This window comes from Myxine glutinosa, chromosome 12 (assembly GCF_964187855.1).
Source record: "Myxine glutinosa chromosome 12, kmMyxGlut1.1, whole genome shotgun sequence".
NCBI lineage: Eukaryota > Metazoa > Chordata > Myxini > Myxiniformes > Myxinidae > Myxine > Myxine glutinosa.
This window is the reverse complement of record NC_136272.1, coordinates 48,675,930-48,695,186: the sequence shown is the minus strand read 5'-3', so window position 1 is coordinate 48,695,186 and position 19,257 is coordinate 48,675,930. Positions and strand designations below refer to the sequence as shown.

The 19,257-nt window shown below is 43.5% G+C and overlaps 1 protein-coding gene across 1 annotated transcript in view; it reads left to right on the top strand.

The window, feature by feature from the left end:
* LOC137437826 (MAP kinase-activated protein kinase 2) overlaps positions 1 to 19,052 on the top strand; it is a 61,192-nt gene extending 42,140 nt beyond the window's left edge. Inside the window, exons 2-10 of the mRNA XM_068132484.2 lie at positions 2,262 to 2,401; positions 3,075 to 3,139; positions 3,392 to 3,471; positions 7,642 to 7,768; positions 8,076 to 8,151; positions 9,407 to 9,531; positions 16,893 to 16,978; positions 17,826 to 17,906; positions 18,011 to 19,052. Coding sequence (XP_067988585.1) covers positions 2,262 to 2,401; positions 3,075 to 3,139; positions 3,392 to 3,471; positions 7,642 to 7,768; positions 8,076 to 8,151; positions 9,407 to 9,531; positions 16,893 to 16,978; positions 17,826 to 17,906; positions 18,011 to 18,166 — 936 coding nt within the window. The 3' untranslated portion in view covers positions 18,167 to 19,052. The remainder of the gene's footprint in view (positions 1 to 2,261; positions 2,402 to 3,074; positions 3,140 to 3,391; positions 3,472 to 7,641; positions 7,769 to 8,075; positions 8,152 to 9,406; positions 9,532 to 16,892; positions 16,979 to 17,825; positions 17,907 to 18,010) is intronic.
* The last annotated feature ends 205 nt before the right edge of the window (positions 19,053 to 19,257 follow it).

The following is a 19,257-nucleotide window of genomic DNA, read 5'->3' as shown; positions in this document are numbered from 1 at the left end:
TTCGCTCCTCTTAGCTTCCTTTAGGTAAGTTTAGAAATGGAGGAATACATTTATAGAACTTGAAATAGAATTGCAAATGAATAACGTATTTTATGTGTAAGGAAATTTAAACTCAGAAGGTGGACATGTGATCAGTGCTGTATGGAAACTCCCTCTTCACCGAAGGAAATTGTAACCACGGTACAGACAACTGATTGTACCACAGACTGACTGACGACTGATATGTCTGATCATCGGGGATACGCCCCAAGTTTCATTTTCCAAGAAGAGAAGTTTCATACTCTTTGGAATTTACAATGCTTATACTAAATATAAGTACCAGCACCCTCATAAGTACCAAGGATTGACCACACGACCACAAAGCCACTCTCACTCAATCATTCCTTCAGTTTAGTTCATAGCGCCACACTGCGGGCTTTGGAGAAACTACCAAAATGTATTTATGGCATTAACACGGATAATAAGCATCCACAACCATCCTTGACCATGTTGTGGAACGTCGGATGAGGCCCTCATTTTTCCCCCCTTCCACCTTTACTTTTTCACCTTTATTCGCTTGTACCTTTGCTTTCTCCACAACCGCTTGAGCGATTGACACAAAACTTTCCACATCGGAATACATACCTACCCATGGATAATTATTAAACAGTTACATGATGACTGGATGGAAAATGTGACAGCCATTCCAAAAAGTCTGTTTTCTGTAGGCAGCCATGGGTTGCAGGATGTTTCACGAATCAGGAATAACCGGTGGATAAAATGAATTAAATGTTCCCGAATGTGCCTTGTGCTTAAGAACCTCCATGTGGCATATTTGGCTTGGATCTTATTTCCTTGGACATGTATTGTCATCTTTCTTCGTTACTCGAATAATATTGTCTTTCATGGTGTTGAAGCCCAGAGATGGTGATTGTCTTGTTCTAATCTGCTCAATAATACCAACTGGCATGTTAGAGCGTTCGGAGTTACAACTGCTCCGCAACAACGCTCAGACATTTACAGGACGTATGGACTCTGAACGTTTCAAAACAACAGGAGACAATATAAATGTTTCCCAGACAACATGTTGCTGCATCTCCAGCAACTTACAGAGTCAGAACAAAACACGTATAACCTCTTGGGGTCATTGTCAAACTTACATGGACACTTACATGAGACTTACATTATTACACTTACACCTTACATGAGGCAATTGATCTTACATGGACACTGTGCCACCAGGTCTAGTACCTTTTAGTTCTTATTGAATATCGTGTCCCTGGTTCATTCGTTATCAAATAGGTCAATGAATGCATTTATGAAAAACCATCTCCTTGAATATAATCTGATTTCAAAAACAGACATTATTTGATGATAGTTTGTCACCATCAAATGGTGAATGCAGTCATTGAGTGACTTCCCCAGTAATTTATATGGAGTTAGCCTTGTCTTGTGCTTGTGGATCTCCCAATCTCCCATGACCGTCTTTGAAACGTCACACGCTTTTCACTTTTTGATCCACAAGCATAAGACCTACCTTACACCGGCTACTCACATGTTTTGTCTATATTTGTGTTTAAATCTTTTTCCTCATATTTCCACTTCAGAATCTCCCTATACATTAATATAAGGAAATTATGTCGTTGGTTTTAACTAGTCCCATCACTTACACGTACCTAAATTTTATTCAACTGCCACGTCATGACCTATTCTTCTTGCTCGCACATCCAACCCTTTTTCTCAAGACTGGTGATGTCCCTCTTTGGGGGGGTCTTCCCGAGGGCAGGTTCCATGCTTCCCGAGGCAGTGATCTGATGGCAAGGGTTAGTGTAATCACGGGGAGGTTTGCCAGTGACTTTCCAGCACTAATCAGGGAGGAAATTTGGGATTTTTGAGCATGCCAACTACAATTGCTTACCCTTTGTGGAAGACCCCATGTGATGTTTAATGTCCTTCATCAAACAATGTGGGCAAATGGGGACCAAGCTCAATATCCCATCTGACGAGCGGTGCACTCGTTGATGCAACGCCCTGCCTGCAAACTAGCAGGACAGCAGTTTCCAGTCGAGTCAAGTATCGAACTCTACCTCTCCAAGGAGAGAGCACTACCCCTGAACTATCTTTCCAGCCCTGTGTTAATATAAACATTTGCAAACCCACGTGATTATTGCACCATCCATGCTTTTGAGTGGTGCTTCATGCCACTGGAATTGTTGTTTTATTTGTTGCTTGCATGATAAATCTCAAATTAAATGCTACAGATATCTTATCATTCCTTCCAGCTATTGCAAGACTGCCCTAAAGCTCGTCGGGAGGTGGATTTACATTGGCGGGCCTCAGGTCAACCCAACGTTGTTCCCATCATCGATGTTTATGAAAACCTTCACCAGAGTCGGCGCTGCCTCCTTATGGTCATGGAGTGGTGAGTCTTTCACTTTCCACTTACATTATATTGTAAAATGTTTGGCAATCGGGATAGGTAAACCCCCTTTCGATCTGATTTGTAATTTCCTTTTCAAATCCAAGAATACCTGAAGAACTCCAAAAGAGTAGAAGCTGTCAGTGAGTTGCAAAGCCATCAGGATCAAAATATGGAATTGTCCTCACCCTTAAACAATCATACTCTGTAGTTACCTAGTTGTGCGATTGTAACCATGCTGTAGTCAATGTCTCTGGCATGACAATGTAATCATTGTATGTGCCACCCCTCTGATGGATGTTAAACTGGGTGTCCCACCGGCCAGCATTAGTTGGTGGATGATAAGGGTCCCACAGTGTCCTTAGCGAAGAGTTACAGCACCCTGGACAAATTCAAAATTCCTGCCCTAACCCACAGAGGCCATTGCATCAGCGGCGCAGCCGTTATCTCAGCCAACGATGCTACCCCACAGCCTTGTGCTGCATACAAAAGATGAAGAACAACAATTTTTATCCTTTTTAAAAATTCCACTTATCACCACATAAATTATACTTTTAAACCTCAGAGAAAAACCAAAGTACAATATAATAAGTTGATAAACGGGCAAAATGAGGCAATTAACTGGTATAATAAAAGAACATGGTATGTTGGAACCTTCACCGACGTGTGCTTGCAGCATGGAGGGTGCGGAACTCTTCAGCCGTATACAAGATAGGGGGGACCAGGCCTTTACGGAGAAAGGTACGTAGTGTCCTTTGGTCCTGTCATCCATTGTGTAAACTGCAACTACCATTTGTGAACCTCTCATAATGAAGTCTGATTGTACAGAGCTTTAATGAACTTCCAGTTAGGCCATTGAGCTGGGCAATCGTACATTCTTGAATAATTGCCTTTTAACAGCTGTTTGTCTGATTGAGATGCGGTACACCACACCAGACATGGCTAACAGACCAACAGGACGTCTCATAAATACAACATTCTTTCCTTCTACAGAAGCTTCAGAGATTATGAAGGAGATCGGAATGGCCATCCAAAACCTCCATGCTATGAACATCGCACATCGGGATGTGAAGGTACACTCGTAGATCGCCATCTTCTTTGACCATGTCCCTGGTAATCAATCCAGGGACCTCATGGTGCCTTTGAATAAAGAATGGAGAAGTGGTCTTGCTAGTGTCGATCTGTGTCGGCGGACAGGTAGAACAATCTATGGAATCTACAAGACGTTGATTGAGATATGTTAACCACCGTGGAAAGTGAGGAGAAGCTGACATCTTGGTGTTAACCCGAGCTGTTCTCCGATGAAAGGGTAATGCCCAAAACGTCAGATTCTTGCTCCCCACTGTAGTTAGCATACCTCAATCAACATCCTGTTTATTTCATCCATTGCCTTTTAATACACACTCCCTCAAAGTAAATTTAAGAATGCAGCCAGTAATTACAACTGCTATCCAAGCATGCCCTCCTGGGTTACACTTGTGGTGCATTCTACAATATCCGGTGGCTGGTGGTTTACAAACATCTGCTGAATCGTACACCACCAGCTGTTTATACTGAGGGGGCCAAAAAATGAAAAAGGCGATCACACCTTTTGTTTATAAAAAAAAAAATGGAATGAATAGTAAAGTATGTCAGTGTGACACTCCTACCCTCTAACCCTGTTAATCTTTTCATTATTCAAAGTGGGCATTGCAATCCTAACATTTAAAAACGGGTTAGCTCACTTTGTTTTGGATCACGAGCGCTTGCCTGCCGGGATATTAAGAGTGTTCACAGATTGGACAAATGTAGTCATTTCGATCGCAGTCACAGTTTCACTCTGTGATTAATTTACATTGAAATCACGTGTTGTTTGCACGTGGCTTCTTATTTTTTGCCAATACTGTGGTGGATAAACAAAGTGAGCCAGACAATTGAATTTATCAGAAGCTTTCTCGCTAAATAATAAAATGGCAAAAACATCAAGAAAAAGACAGGAGGCAGTCAATATGAAATTGAAGGTCACCAGTACTAGAAATTCACCAGTACTAGAAATTCACCAGTACTATAAATTTTAAATTCTTCTTTTATCTTTTTATCTTTTTATCTTCCCGCTGATATGCAGCAAAAGATCCGAACTACAGCCCATATATCCATCTTTCCATCTCTCCCTCTCGCTCGCTCTCCCCCTCTCTCTCTCCCGCTCTCTCTCCTGCTCCCTATCTGTCGTTGTACCCCTCTTTATCTTTGTCTCCCCTCTCTCTGTCTCCCTATTTCTGTCTCCCCATCTCTGTCTCCCCATCTCTGTCTCCCCATCTCTGTCTCCCCATCTCTGTCTCCCCATCTCTGTCTCCCCATCTCTGTCTCCCCATCTCTGTCTCCACATCTCTGTCTCCACATCTCTGTCTCCACATCTCTGTCTCCACATCTCTGTCTCCACATCTCTGTCTCGCCATCTCTGTCTCGCCATCTCTGTCTCCCCATCTGTCTCCTCATCTCTGTCTCCTCATCTCTGTCTCCTCATCTCTGTCTCCTCATCTCTGTCTCCTCATCTCTTCCTTCCCATCTCTTCCTTCCCATCTCTGCCTTCCCACCTCTGCCTTTCCACCTCTGTCTTCCCATCTGTCTCCCCATCTCCATCTCCCCTTCTCAGAGTCTTCCCCTCCACAAGTCTACGCCCCCCCCCAGCCCCCAAGTCTCGAGTCTCCTTCTCCCCGTCTACCTTCCCCTGGTCTCCCCTTCCCAGAATATCCCTCTCCACCAGTCTGCATCTTCTTCTATCCCTCCATCTCCCTCTGTCCTGCCTTCTCCCTCTCCATCTCCATCTCTCTCTCTCTCTTGCTCTCGCTCTCTCTCTCGCTCTCTCTCTCGCGCTCTCTCTCTCTCTTCCTCTCGCTCTCTCTCTCTCTCTTCCTCTCGCTCTCTCTCTCGCTCTCACTCTCTCTCTCTCCCTCTCTCTCTCTCGCTCTCTCTCACTCTCGCTCTCTCTCGCTCTCGCTCTCGCTCTCTCTCTCTCTCTCTCTCGCTCTCGCTCTCTCTCACGCTCTCTATCTGTCTTTGTATCCCTCTTTATCTTTGTCTCCCCTCTCTCTGTCTCCTTATTTCTGTCTCCCCATCTCTGTCTCCCCATCTCTGTCTCCCCATCTCTGTCTCCCCATCTCTGTCTCCCCATCTCTGTCTCCCCATCTCTGTCTCCACATCTCTGTCTCCACATCTCTGTCCACATCTCTGTCTCCACATCTCTGTCTCCACATCTGTCTCCACATCTCTGTCTCCCCATCTCTGTCTCCCCATCTCTGTCTCACCATCTCTGTCTCCACATCTCTGTCTCCACATCTGTCTCCCCATCTCTGTCTCCCCATCTCTGTCTCCCCATCTCTGTCTCCCCATCTGTCTCCCCATCTCTTTCTCCCCATCTCTTTCTCCCCATCTGTCTCCCCATCTGTCTCCCCATCTCTGTCTCCCCATCTCTGTCTCCCCATCTCTGTCTCCCCATCTCTGTCTCCCCATCTCTGTCTCCCCATCTCTGCCTTCCCACCTCTGTCTTCCCACCTCTGTCTTCCCATCTGTCTTCCCATCTGTCTTCCCATCTGTCTTCCCATCTGTCTCCCCATCTCTGTCTCCCCATCTCCCTCTCTCCATCTCCCCTTCTCAGAGTCTCCCCCTCCACAAGTCTATGCCCCCCACCCCCAAGTCTCTAGTCTCCTTCTCCCCGTCTACCTTCCCATAGTCTCCCCTTCCCCGAATACCCCTCTCCATCAGTCTCCATCTTCTTCTATCCCTCCATCTCCCTCTGTCCTGTCTTCTCCCTCTCCATCTCTCTCTCTCTCTCTCTCTCTGTCTCTCTGTCTCTCTGTCTCTCTGTCTGTCTCTCTCTGTCTTTGTACCCCCCCTTTATCTTTGTCTCCCATCTCTTTGTCTCCCCTCTCTCTGTCTCCCCATCTCTGTCTCCCCATCTCTGTCTCCCCATCTCTGTCTCCCCATCTCTGTCTCCCCATCTCTGTCTCCCCATCTCTGTCTCCCCATCTCTGTCTCCCCATCTCTGTCTCCACATCTCTGCCTCCCCATCTCTGCGTCCCCATCTCAGTTCTCCCCATCTTTGTCTCCCCATCTGTCTCCCCATCTCTGTCTCCCCATCTCTGTCTCCTCATCTGTCTCCCCATCTCTTCCTTCCCACCTCTGTCTTCCCACCTCTGTCTTCCCATCTGTCTTCCCATCTGTCTTCCCATCTGTCTTCCCATCTGTCGCCCCATCTCTGTCTCCCCATCTCTGTCTCCCTCTCTCCATGTCCCCTTCTCAGAGTCTCACCCTCCACATGTCTATGCCCCCACCCCCAAGTCTCTAGTCTCCTTCTCCCCGTCTACCTTCCTCTACCCTCTGTCCTGCCTTCTCCCTCTCCATCTGTCCCTCAGTCTCTCCCTCTCTCCCTCTCTCCCTCTCTCCCTCTCTCCCTCTCTCTCTCTCTCTCCCTCAGTCTCCATCTTATTCTATCCCTCCATCTCCCTCTGTCCTGCCTTCTCCCTCTCCATCAGTTCCTCAGACTGTCTCTCTCTCTTCCTCTGTCCCTCTCTTCCTCTCTTTGGTATGACATTTCTAACTGCATATTCAATTTCTGTTGTTAAACTCTTGCTCTGTCAGACAACTGCAGAGACCCAAATGCAGTATAGGGGTAATTAATGAGAGTTTTTGGTTGCACTAACCAGCATAACAATTTTATTCAGTTAGGAGGTTCTTGTATAGCACCGAGATTGAGAGCTGTGTGGTCAAAAGTGGGAGGGGGGGGGGGGGGGGGGGTTAGAAGAAGTAAAACAGACAGATAGATAAATAGACTAGTGTCAAATAGTCTGATGGGGACGAAATATAGAAATGACAATCAGAAGAAAAAAATTGATGACATGTATGGGAATGAGTGAGGACCCTTATATATGAAATTCGCTCTCAAAAAATGGTGGGAGAAGCCAGAAAGTATTTCCCTTTTTAAAGGGTTTCATCGCCCAAAGCATGACCTATTCCATTGGCAACAACAAACCTGCCCAGTGCTCGGTACATTATGTGAAACTGGCTGCGAACAACACTGAAAAAGGACACATCTGTCCTGAGTTTTGGTGGAGATTCATTCCTTACATGAATCAAAACCCATTTTATTCCCCCTCCTATTCTGTTCGTTCTAATATCCCGGCAATGAAAATACATCTCAATCAGTCTGTGCCTCGGTTACTGCGTGCTTGTCTGTTGCTGTATGACATCATATTGTGTCGTTACAGCCAGAAAACCTACTGTACTCGTCACGGAAGGCCAACGCCGTGCTCAAACTTACTGACTTTGGCTTTGCTAAGGAGACCACATGTTGCAAGTCCCTCGCTACGCCATGCTACACACCCTATTATGTTGGTTTGTATTCCGGAAATTCAGTAATTCCATCTTGTCAAAAGCTTTCATAAGTAATTTATATCAAGGAAACGATGCTTCCTTGGCATTGTTTTTGTTTGGTGTAATTTGATCGATGTACCTTCAACAATGGCTGTAAATATTTTTTTCAATATATTCATTGTGCTGTTAGGTCAATCTAGGCGTTGTTGCGCTTGCTCTTTCGGCACGCAGCATCCTGTTCGCAAGAATCGAGCAGTTTTGAGTGTCTGAAAAATTCAATGTCCCATTTCATTGCTTTTTCGTTTTTCTGTCCGCTTTGTTCTCACAGCACCCGAGGTACTTGGATCAGAGAAGTACGATAAAAGCTGTGACATGTGGTCGTTGGGCGTAATTATGTACATTCTGTAAGTATGTGGTTAACGAGTAAATTCATTATGTTCATGCATGCACTGACGCATTAGCATATTAACGTGTAAGGTGTAACACAATCTTTCTAGTTTGTTTAATTATTATTTTATATAAAAATATGGTGCAGGTATTGTCTTGTCAGACGTCGTCCGTTAACACAGACCACTCTGAGCAGGATGCTCCAAGTCTAAGACCTCTGTGGACCCAGACACAGTGTTTATGTTACTGCGTTCAATATTAGCTGTTATGATTCCCCAAGGTTCACCTGAACGTAGCTGAACCTGGCAGTGTTCGTGCGGGATGGCAAAAGGTGGGAAAACACTTCTTATAATTAAAAGGGGGTTTATTTGCAAAAGTAATAATGGGAATAAGGAAGGACAGGACCCTCAGTATACGGTACAGATCTGGTGGTCAAAAGACATAAGAAAAGGATAAGGAACATGCAATCTTGTACACAAAATAAACAAGGCCTAACCTGCCAATGGTGCCAAAATACCAGATTCACACAACATTAACAAAGGGGCAGATGAGGGCTTGTGGTGGGCACAATCCATTGGCATGCAGGTTCCTGGCACATATGGTTAGTGTGGCTCTGGACAGCTAATGGCTGGAGCAATGTGGTAGAGGCGTGACATTGTGGTGAATATAGCAACCAAACAGAGGGAAGGAGAGAGATGTTCCTCTCTTCAAGGTCCAGCTCAAACTGCCGCACACAGGTGTGGTTACAGTCCTCGTGAAATCTGGGACTGGCCTTATGCATGGGGAGTCCCTGTTATTGGCCACTTGCTGCTTGTGGGCGGAGCCATCTTCCAGGCTGTCCCGCACTGTGGGTCAGCCATGAATAAAAGTGTTCCGCCTTCCTTCATGACGCTGCAGCCGGTCTCGTTGCCATGGCTTATGCAACCTATGGCCAAACAGTTTGTTATGGTCATTCCTCCTGAAGCACAGTGGGTTATCTAGTGTGTGCCATAAGTCCTCACATGGCCTCACCTGAAAAACGGAAGGTTTAACACAACAATCTTACCCTATCTGTATTATAATGGACGTTTGCTGCATCCTCGGTCCACGATTTACAATATGACTTATCTCTAGACAAAAATATTTTACAAGAGATAATCGAACCTACGTGACCACATGTACCAAGCTATTCTTATTACAATATATGGATCCCCGCTTTTCACGTAACAGTATATTTGCATACTTTAAATATGGATCACTTTACATGTTATCCCCAATGGGTGTCGTACACAGGCTCTGTGGTTTTCCTCCCTTTTACTCCAACCACGGCCTTGCCATCTCACCTGGCATGAAAAAGAGGATACGGCTGGGTCAGTATGAGTTTCCAAACCCCGAATGGGCTGAAGTCTCAACAGAAGGTACCTTGTACTCTTCGTTTACACTTTTTACATGAGATGAGATAAGATGCTTGTGCTTAGACCCTCAATAAACGTTTCTCATTCTGACAAGAAAATATTAGGATCACTTTTTGAGGAATTTTTAACAGGTTTTTATTATGGACAAATGCATCTACTTAAACAAATGATTAACATTTTCATATACCAATCTCACATGCATTAGTATGAAATAGTTATAAATAATAGCACGTGTCGTGTCCAGAAATGACCGTTACTAAAATTGCATCACAAAATTCTTCTTCCTCACTTCTCTCATCTGCTCATTCCATTTTACTTTCCACCATTACTTCTCTCTATCTTTTCCAGTTAAAGTTTTTATGTTCTCAGCACCCTTGCATTCACGGTGTGCTTTGGCCTTAAGTAAAACGCTATTTTATTTCAGAATTTTCATTGTGACCATTCTGTCTTGCCATTAAGGCCGAAACAGTGCTGCCCAGGACTGGTGTTAACATGAACTGAATAACAATCCATGTGACCATTGCGCACTTCCCTTTTTGGGTTGTGGTCCGTGGTAATTCCCTGGGGAGATCCATTACATTGCCAGCTTCCCTTAGTTTAGAAATTTCATTTTTAACCATGATGCACACATTTCCTAGATTCATTCAGTCCTTCAGGCCGTATTTGGCGGATTTAATTCGCACTCATCTTCCTTCTCCCATGGGGAAATTGACTCGTACAAGTCCACTCTTCCAAAAACAAATGTATCTCCTCTGCTCACAATCCTTCGCCTCTCTCCTTCCCTCATTCATTGCACCGCTGTACTGTGTACTTGAATCCTGTACTGTGCATGGAAAGGTAAACTTATATCCAGTATGTATTATATCTGAGATTTTCAAATCCAATTATTTATTACTTATTTATCCTCTTCGTCCCAATGGGACATAAGGCTGCAACAAGAATCCAACAATTTCAAATCTACTAATAATCGCAAATGTCTCGTTAAGATTCTACTAATGAATGAATCTAAGATTCTACGAATGTAAATCTATTAATGAATCGCAAATTCCAATCCCACTCCTCCCTCCAGGTCTTTAAAACAGCTGTTCACCACCATCTTTTATCTTCCCCCATCCAAAACATTGATCTTTTCTACCCCCGTTAATTCACCCCAGATCCACTTTTCTGAAATTCCGACTTCTTTCCTGGAAGTCCTTGCAGTGTCCATGTGTTTTTTTTTTTTTTTACCTCTCCAACCCTTTTTACCTCTATAAAAAAAACAAAAAAAAACCACCTTTAAAAATGGCCTCTAAAGGTGTTTTTTTTTTTTTTTAACCCACCACTCCCCTTCCCACGCCTCCTCCCCCCCAAGCCCTCTCCCTCCCACAGATCTCCCGAAGTCCCTGCTCTCAAATGTTGTACTTGTGTGCTTCCCTCTCTCTCACCATCTTGTCTACTGCTCCCTTTATCTTATGTTTTATATGTCAGTTTGTCTTTTTGTGATTAATGTTAGCTCTTACACGAGCCTAGATCTTGTATTTAAAAAAAAGAAAAAAAAAAAGAAAAGATAAATGGATGTCTGATAAATGGAACATGTCCTTCAATCCTGTAAAACATGGCAGTCTCACCTTGTCATTATGACAAGATCCTAAAACCAATGCTATTATCTATTTCCATGGTCAGCCAATGGAAGAGGTTCAGTCTCTTGAACTTAAAGGTCTCACCATCAGCCATGACCTCTCCTGAGCTGACCACATATCAAAGCTGGCCTCCAAAGCTAGCCGCAGACTGGGAGTCCTCCGTCAATCCAAGTCCTTCCTTGGAAAATCAGAGATCTATAAGGGCTTTTTAAAATGAGATATCACCTGCCACAGAGCCTTTAAGGTCACTCAAGGTGGGGGCTACACAAAAGAAAGTATAGATATTAGACAGAAAGGAGGAATCTATTGACATTCTTCATGAATTGAGGTAGGTTGGGATAGAGGAGAAAGCAGGGTGCAGGTAAACTGTTCTAGAGTGATGCCGTGTGGGGAAAAACTGAAAGAAACCTCATAGTCTTACTCCTTGTGACAAATACTGTGTACGGATGGGAAGAAACTGTCAAATGTGTAGAGCGACAAAGTATGCTCAGGTGGAACAACCTGTGATAGATCCTCAGAGCACATTCCATGGTAATATCTGTAGAAAAGGCTCAAGGGAGAAACAGAGTGGCAGACTGAGAGAGGTTCCAGAGATGATACCAACTACAGTCCCACCAGAATGGCAGCACGTTGCTGAATTCTGTCAAGAAGAGATAGGTGACAGGCTGGAACACCAGCCCAAATAAGGCAATGATACTCCATGACAGGACGTATAGTGGCCTTGTATAGATGGAGCATAGCAGCTTGAGAAAGGTATCGCTGAGCACGAAATAAGCAGCTAAGGTGCTGGGAGGCTCTTTTAGCTATACCAGAGATGTATTTTACCAAGTTGAAGTTTGAGATGATATCCAATCTGAGCAGACGGATAACAGGAAGTTCCTACAAAGGTGAAGAATCCATAGACAGGGTTGGAAAACAAGGTGATCTTGAACTGGACACAGACAACAAGTGGGGCTTGTTTGTTTGAAAGTAACAAGCCAGTGGTTTCCTCAGTTCATCACACTCTAGGTCCTGATTGAGAGTGGTACTGGCATGGTCACAGGTAGGAGGAGACAAGGTTCCTGGGTAGGTAGTATGATGCAGTGTTGAGTCAATTGAGAAAGGATACAATCAGGCACATCATTTATTTTTCACAAGAACAATATTGGACCAAACGAAGATCCTTGAGGAACACCAGCATTCGTATTATAGACATCCGTCACTCATCTATCACAACGATTTGACGATTTGCAAGGAAGGCAAAGATTGTAAGAAGCAATTTTCCAGAAATGCCATTTGATTATAACTTATGGATGAGGCCCTTGCACCACACTTTGTCAAAAGCCTTCGATATGTCAAGAGCAACAACCCTGGGTTCTTCACGATGTTCCAAAGCCCTATTCACATGTTCCATGATTGGGAATAGAACATCACCAGTCGACCTTGAATGTCGAAATCCATAATGGACAGCAGTTATGAGGTTGTGGGTTTCCAGATGAGTCATGAGTTGTTGTTTTATCAAGAATTCAAACAGTTTGCTTATAATGGGTAGAAGGCTAACAGGCCGATAGTTAGAAGGATCAGATTTCTCACCAGAGCCTTTAAAGACAGGGACTACAGAAGCCTGCTTCTGGCTAAGTGGAAACACAGACTTTGACAGACACAAGCAATAAAGTTTTGAAAGAACAGACGACTGTTCAGGGTGAACACAGAGTAGGGGAGAGTGGGGTAAGATGAGCCATTTTTCAGTAATGCCCTTCTGGACATCAAATATAAAGTGCTGTGCATCAGAGCCATAGTGATTATGATGGTGTAAATACTTGCTTTTCCCCTCATACACATGTTACCATTTCATTTTCATGTAATTAATTAGCAGAGGCCTTCAAAAAAAAGTTGTCTAATGGCTCATTTTGCCCCAATGATGGGGCAAGTTGATCATGGGTTCGGGGTAACTTGAGCCAGTGGGTCAGTTGAGCCACAAGAAAAAAACAGCATGAAACATTTTGTGTCCCATCAAATTCACCGGCTCAATACAGGACAGAGCAGCAATAAAACAAGTTTGAGACAAAAAGTTTAAGTCCAGATCCACTGGAAAAGCTTATTATTGATAAAACACTGAGAAAACCCATTGAACTGGGAATGCATGAAGTATTAATGAATACACATTTTTTTAACAATCACGCAAAAGCTGTTGCTTATAGCTTTAACAATGCAAAACAAGACAAAGTAGTTTCCTGTAAATGTTCACGTTTTTCAGATCAGATTTTTCAGTTCAATAATTGAAACTTGATAAATGGTCCTTTCCCTTGTGTGAAATTTACGCACATGTAAGAAGCACCTCGTGTCTATTACAAAGTAACATGATGTAATTGATCTAATGAAATTTAACAGTTTGAACTGAAATAATTATACATGTATTGTGTTCTGATTATTAGTAAGACACATGAATTATCAGTAAACTTTGGCTGAATGTTCATACATATGTAATCGTCAAGATTTATCAGTCATATATGCTGATGAACTGGTTTGTATTTGAAATAATTATGAAGAACAACCACGTGCTGTCTTCCTTTTATAGTCCCAAGTCATTTTTCCATTTACCTGTGATTAATGCAAAAATATTTACATAAATCATTCTTAGGAATAGGTTTTAGATCTATACACAAGTATCGGTGTTACAAGAACTACAGTTTTCAACTCCAACTTGCGTATAAAGCAGTAACTTTATCTTGCACACATGTTCATGGGGTAAGATGAGCCATGGCTCAACTTGACCCGACCCAATTGATCATCTTACCCCACGGGCGCCACTTTGAATATAAACATGCTCATTTCACGTATTGATTCAATTTACAATTCATACTCTCAGGTAAATAATCTACACCATTCATGTTCACATTACTACATAAACAATTCATTAAGCTTCCATTAATTCTATTGTTATCACCCTCAAAACACCATAACTCAAAGTTTGGGAAATTCTGAAAAAAATACAAATTTCATTAGATCTTACTTACCCCTGCTTCATATTCCTCTGCATGTGTACTCAGGAAGAAAGACTGTTGCTATGAAAGTATAGATGGCGCTCTCACACCTTCAAATATTTCACTTTCTAAGAAACATGGGGTGGCTCAACTTACCCTTATGCTCAACCTACCCCACTCTCCCCTACTGCTCTCCCCGACGGGCTTGTGCTGTGGCATCACGTCTGTGTTTCTTGGATTCTGCAAAATCGAAAGCTTTAAACATTATAGGAATGTCCTACAGTGAGGCTGAAGCAAATGGCCTGTTGCTCTCACATTGCAGACATTTCTGTGGCCTCTCCTTTTTTTTTTTCCTTTTTAAAAAAAATACTATCTCTTCTCTACTGTAGCACCTTCTGCTCTCTCAGCACTCTGACAACCCCAATAACTCCACGATGTACACATTCTTCCAGTTCCAAAATCCATGCTCACTGCACACCCCTGCTATTTTATCTTCTTCTTCAATCTGTGGGACTGCCTCCCTGAGCCTGTGCTATCCCACTCTTCCCTCCATGACTTTAAGCAGGCAGGCTCTGTCCCTTGGTCCCCAACACTCACTCGAGTACCTTACCCTGCAAATATTAATTTGTGAAAGCAAATGCACTGGCTTGCCTTACTCTTCTTCTCTGAGTGGGTGAAGGTCGTTCTGAGGTGAGAAACACACAACATCAACCACACACCACCCCTTGACGAGACCCCCACAGACAACACTCCGTGCAGATATAAACAATCACCCATCCATGCTCAATATACCTAAGAGTCCTGCCAATATCGCTATTCCCATCTATCTCCAATACTTCAGGTACCTATATAATTCCAATTTAAACTTATCTACTGTTTCTGCTGCCACTACCTTTCCAGGGAAACCATTCCATGCATTAACTACTCTGAGTGAAAGACCCCTCCTGGCTTGCTACTGTCTTAACTCTCCTCTTCTTCAATCGCAGCTACACTACTTGACCAAAAGTATGCGGATACCCCTTCTAATTAGTGGATTCGGCCGTTTCAGCCACACCCATTGCTGACAGGTATATATAATCAAGCACACAACCATGCAATCTCCATATACAAGCATTGGCAGTAGAATGGGCCGTACTGAAGAGCTCAGTGACTTTCAACGTGGCACCGTCATAGGATGCCACTTTTCCAACAAGTCAGTTCATCAAATTTCTTCCCTGCTAGAACTGCCCCGGTCAACTGTAAGTGCTGTTATTGTGAAGTGGAAACGTCTAGGAGCAACAGCAGCTCAGTTGCGAAGTGGTAGACCACACAAGCTCACAGAACGTGACCGCCGAGTGCTGAAGCGTGCAGCTCGTAAAAATCGTCTGTCCTCGGTTGCAACACCCACTACTGAGTTGCAAACTGCCTCTGGAAGCAACATCAGCACAACAACTGTTCGTCAGGAGCTTCACAAAATGGGTTTCCATGACCGAGCAGCCACGCACAAGCCGAAGATCACCACACGCAATGCCAAGCGTCGGCTGGAGTGGTGTAAAGCTCACCGCCATTGGACTCTGGAGCAGTGGAAACACGTTCTCTGGAGTGATGAATCACGCTTCACCACCTGGCAGTCCGACGGACGAATCTAGGTTTGGCAGATGCCAGGAGAACGCTACCTGCCCGAATGCATCGTGCCAACTGTAAAGTTTGCTGGAGGAGGAATAATGGTCTGGGGCTGTTTTTCATGGTTCGTTTGGCCCCTTAGTTCCAGTGAAGGGAAATATTAACACTACAGCATGCAATGACATTCTAGATGATTGTGTGCTTCCAACTTTGTGGCAACAGTTTGGGGAAGGCCCTTTTCTGTTTCAGCATGACAATGGCGCCGTGCACAAAGCGAGGTCCATACAGAAATGGTTTGTCAAGATCGGTGTGGAAGAACTTGATTGGCCTGCTCAGAGCCCTGACCTCAACCCCATTGAACACCTTTGGGATGAATTGGAACGCCGACTGCGAGCCAGGCCTAATTGCCCAACATCAGTGCCCGACCTCACTAATGCTCTTGTGGCTGAATGGAAGGAAATCCCCGCAGCAATATTCCAACATTGAGTGGAAAGCCTTCCCAGACTTGTGGAGGCCGTTATAGCAGCAAAGGGTCCCCCAACTCCATATTATTGCCCATGACTTTGGAATGAGAAGTGTGATGTTCAGGTGTCCACATACTTTTGGTCATGTAGTGTATGTCCCTTGGTCCTATCACTGTCTACTGTGCTGAATAATTTGTCTGCATTTATTTTGTCTCTTCCCTTAATTATCTTAAACATCTCTGCCATATCCCCACATAACCACCTCCTTTCTAATGTATAAATCCCTGTCTCCTTCAGCCGCTCCTCATAGCTGAGTCTAGCTAGGCCCGGAATCAATGTAGGTGCCCTGCGCTGAACCATCTCTATGGCCGTTATGTCCTTTCTGAGAAGTGGGGACCAAAACTGCACACAATATTCTATATGAGGCCTCACTAAATTCCTATACAGTGGTAAAACCACCTCTTTTGATTTTTAATGTATCCCACTACGAATATAACTTAAAACCCTGTTGCTTTAACTACAGATACCTGGCATTGCCCTATCTGCTTACCCTTTCCTTACCCTCCTTATCCATTAACATCCCCTTACCCATTGTAGACGTTACCTTAACCTTTAGTTCTGATTTCGTTTCCCCATACATTTACACATCTCTTTATGTTAAGAGATAAAACAAATATAACGATAATGGTTGACAAACAGAGTCTGACTGTTTGCAGCAAAACAACTCATCAGTGAACTCCTGAAGACGGATCCTTCAGCTCGGATGACAATCACAGAATTCATGAATCACCCCTGGATAAACGTGAGCTGCAGTACACGCAAGGAACTTTATCATAGGAAGAGTCCATTTGGCCTATCATACCTGTTCTACATCAACACCACAATCACACATCCATACCCAAGCTACCGACCAGTCCTGTATCCATGTACACCTCGTATACAAATGATGTTTCTGTACAACGTGCTCATAACTCATGCGTTCTGTCAGATATATTTATGATAAAACAATTATGAAAGATGTTATTTTTGTCAAAGCTTTTGTATTCTCAGTTTCTTTACATTACTGGTAAAACGCCCATCAAAATGACGAGTTGGAACAGTTTATTTGACGGTGTATCCTTGTGAGCGTGCCAAAGTCTGAAGCCTCGGCTTAGTGGCAGGTGTGCTTATATCGTCTTTATTTTTTAGACATCACACGGATGTAAATGAACACTCGTTTTACTCTGCAAGCTCTGCACATCATGTGCAGCAAATTTCCCCTCCCTGCTCCTTGTATTTATTGTTATTTTAAAAAACGTTTCTGTACACCACCCTTGAGGCTCGGTTTACAAGCCACCGTCTACAATTCCAATAGAAGAGATAATTTATCTTTTATGGAAAATGTTTTTCGAATTTGTTTTATCCTCAAAAATAGACCTTAGTTCACACACATTCATGTTAAAAGAGATTGGCCTTTAAAACCGACACTTATGAAGGGGACAGACATCTGTACAAACACGCAAACTGACATTGTGTTTTATATGGTAGATATCCTGAGGATGGAGTTTGAGTAAATTCGCTCAATGGTTTTAGAAAATGATTCTTTAGTACGATGATGACATCCTGGTAAATGACATGTAACAAGCGTGTAATGAGTGATGCCTTCGCAGCAATCGATGGTCATGCCGCAGACACCACTGTACACCAGCCGAGTACTTCAAGAGGACAAGGACCTCTGGGAAGAAGTGAAGGTAAATTATTTCTTCGGATTTATTTTTATTTCATTTGTCATTTCCTCTTCCCTCATCCATTCATGAATTGACAAATTATTCCACATCCTCCATTTTGCCCTCAGGATGAGATGACCTGTGCCTTAGCATCACTCAGGGTCAACTACGACCAGGTGAAGATTAAAGATCTGGAAGACTCGAGCAATCCATTGCTAAACAAGCGTAGAAAGAAGCGTGAAGCATCTGGAAGTTGTGGCAGCAGTAACAGCAGCAGCAGCTAAGAGCGGTGCCCCCTGCATTGCAACCTGTTTTGACACTACATGTGGAAACGTGATTGCATGGCCTGGAATATACCAGCTGGATGGTTGCGACTTGAACTCAATCTTCAGGGACACAATTTAGTAATAATATAGAAAATGCACACAAACAAAATATACTTTTGTAGATGTGGAGACTTCCTTCTTTTTTATTTGCCTCCAAAACATGGTGCCTCCAATGTGTGGAAAGTGTTTTCTCTAGGAAAAACAAAGTGGCCTTTTCCATCAAGAGGGCATTCCACGATCCTCCATTTCAGTCTGCAATCGATAAGTGTGCAGAGCCTTGGTTGTTTTCCCTTCCTCACCTGGAAGTGGATGTGAAGACTTCATGAATTCAAAAGCCATTTCGTGTGGCTTGCAAAGCAGTCATGGCCTTGTTATGTTGTTATTCAAGCCAGGCACTCTGTCCGTGCTTGAAGGTGACGTTCGCTGCGAGTGAAAGGAACATACACTAGTTCGAATCACAGGCCTTTTGAAGTCGACTTTAAGCCTTCTAGTGATTTTCCAGCCTTGTGGCAAAGTTGTAAGTCTTTCGCTCATCGAGTTGAGCGCAGTCTCGTCAGCCCTGATTTTGGGAGTGAAATTTGTGTGAAAGAGAGTTTTACGTGCCCGACCCAGATTTTACGTCTGCTCCATCCTCAAGGTGGTCCAGAGGTTTCTCTTGGGCATTCTCCCAGCGACATTGAGGCGAATCGTCTGGTGGTCCACATAGACCAATCGACTTGATATCAAGCCGGTTTTAGAGTTGCCCCCTTTGTGTTCCCATTCACAGGTTTAAGGGGCGAAACACAGTGAGACTGTATTTTGAAAACGCTGATGTTGTAGTTAAATAATAAATCAGATGAAACAATTGCGTCGTTGGCTCTCCAATGTGGATAAACTTTTTTTTAGTAACGATGTATTAGTCACGACATACATGACATGAAATTTTAATGGATACTCGAATTGATTGTCATTCTTTTATTCGATGCCATGAGTGTAATGGTGTGACGAAAAGCAAGGCTTCATTTTTAGTGGAACAATGGTATTTATAATGATATAGAGAACAAGTATCT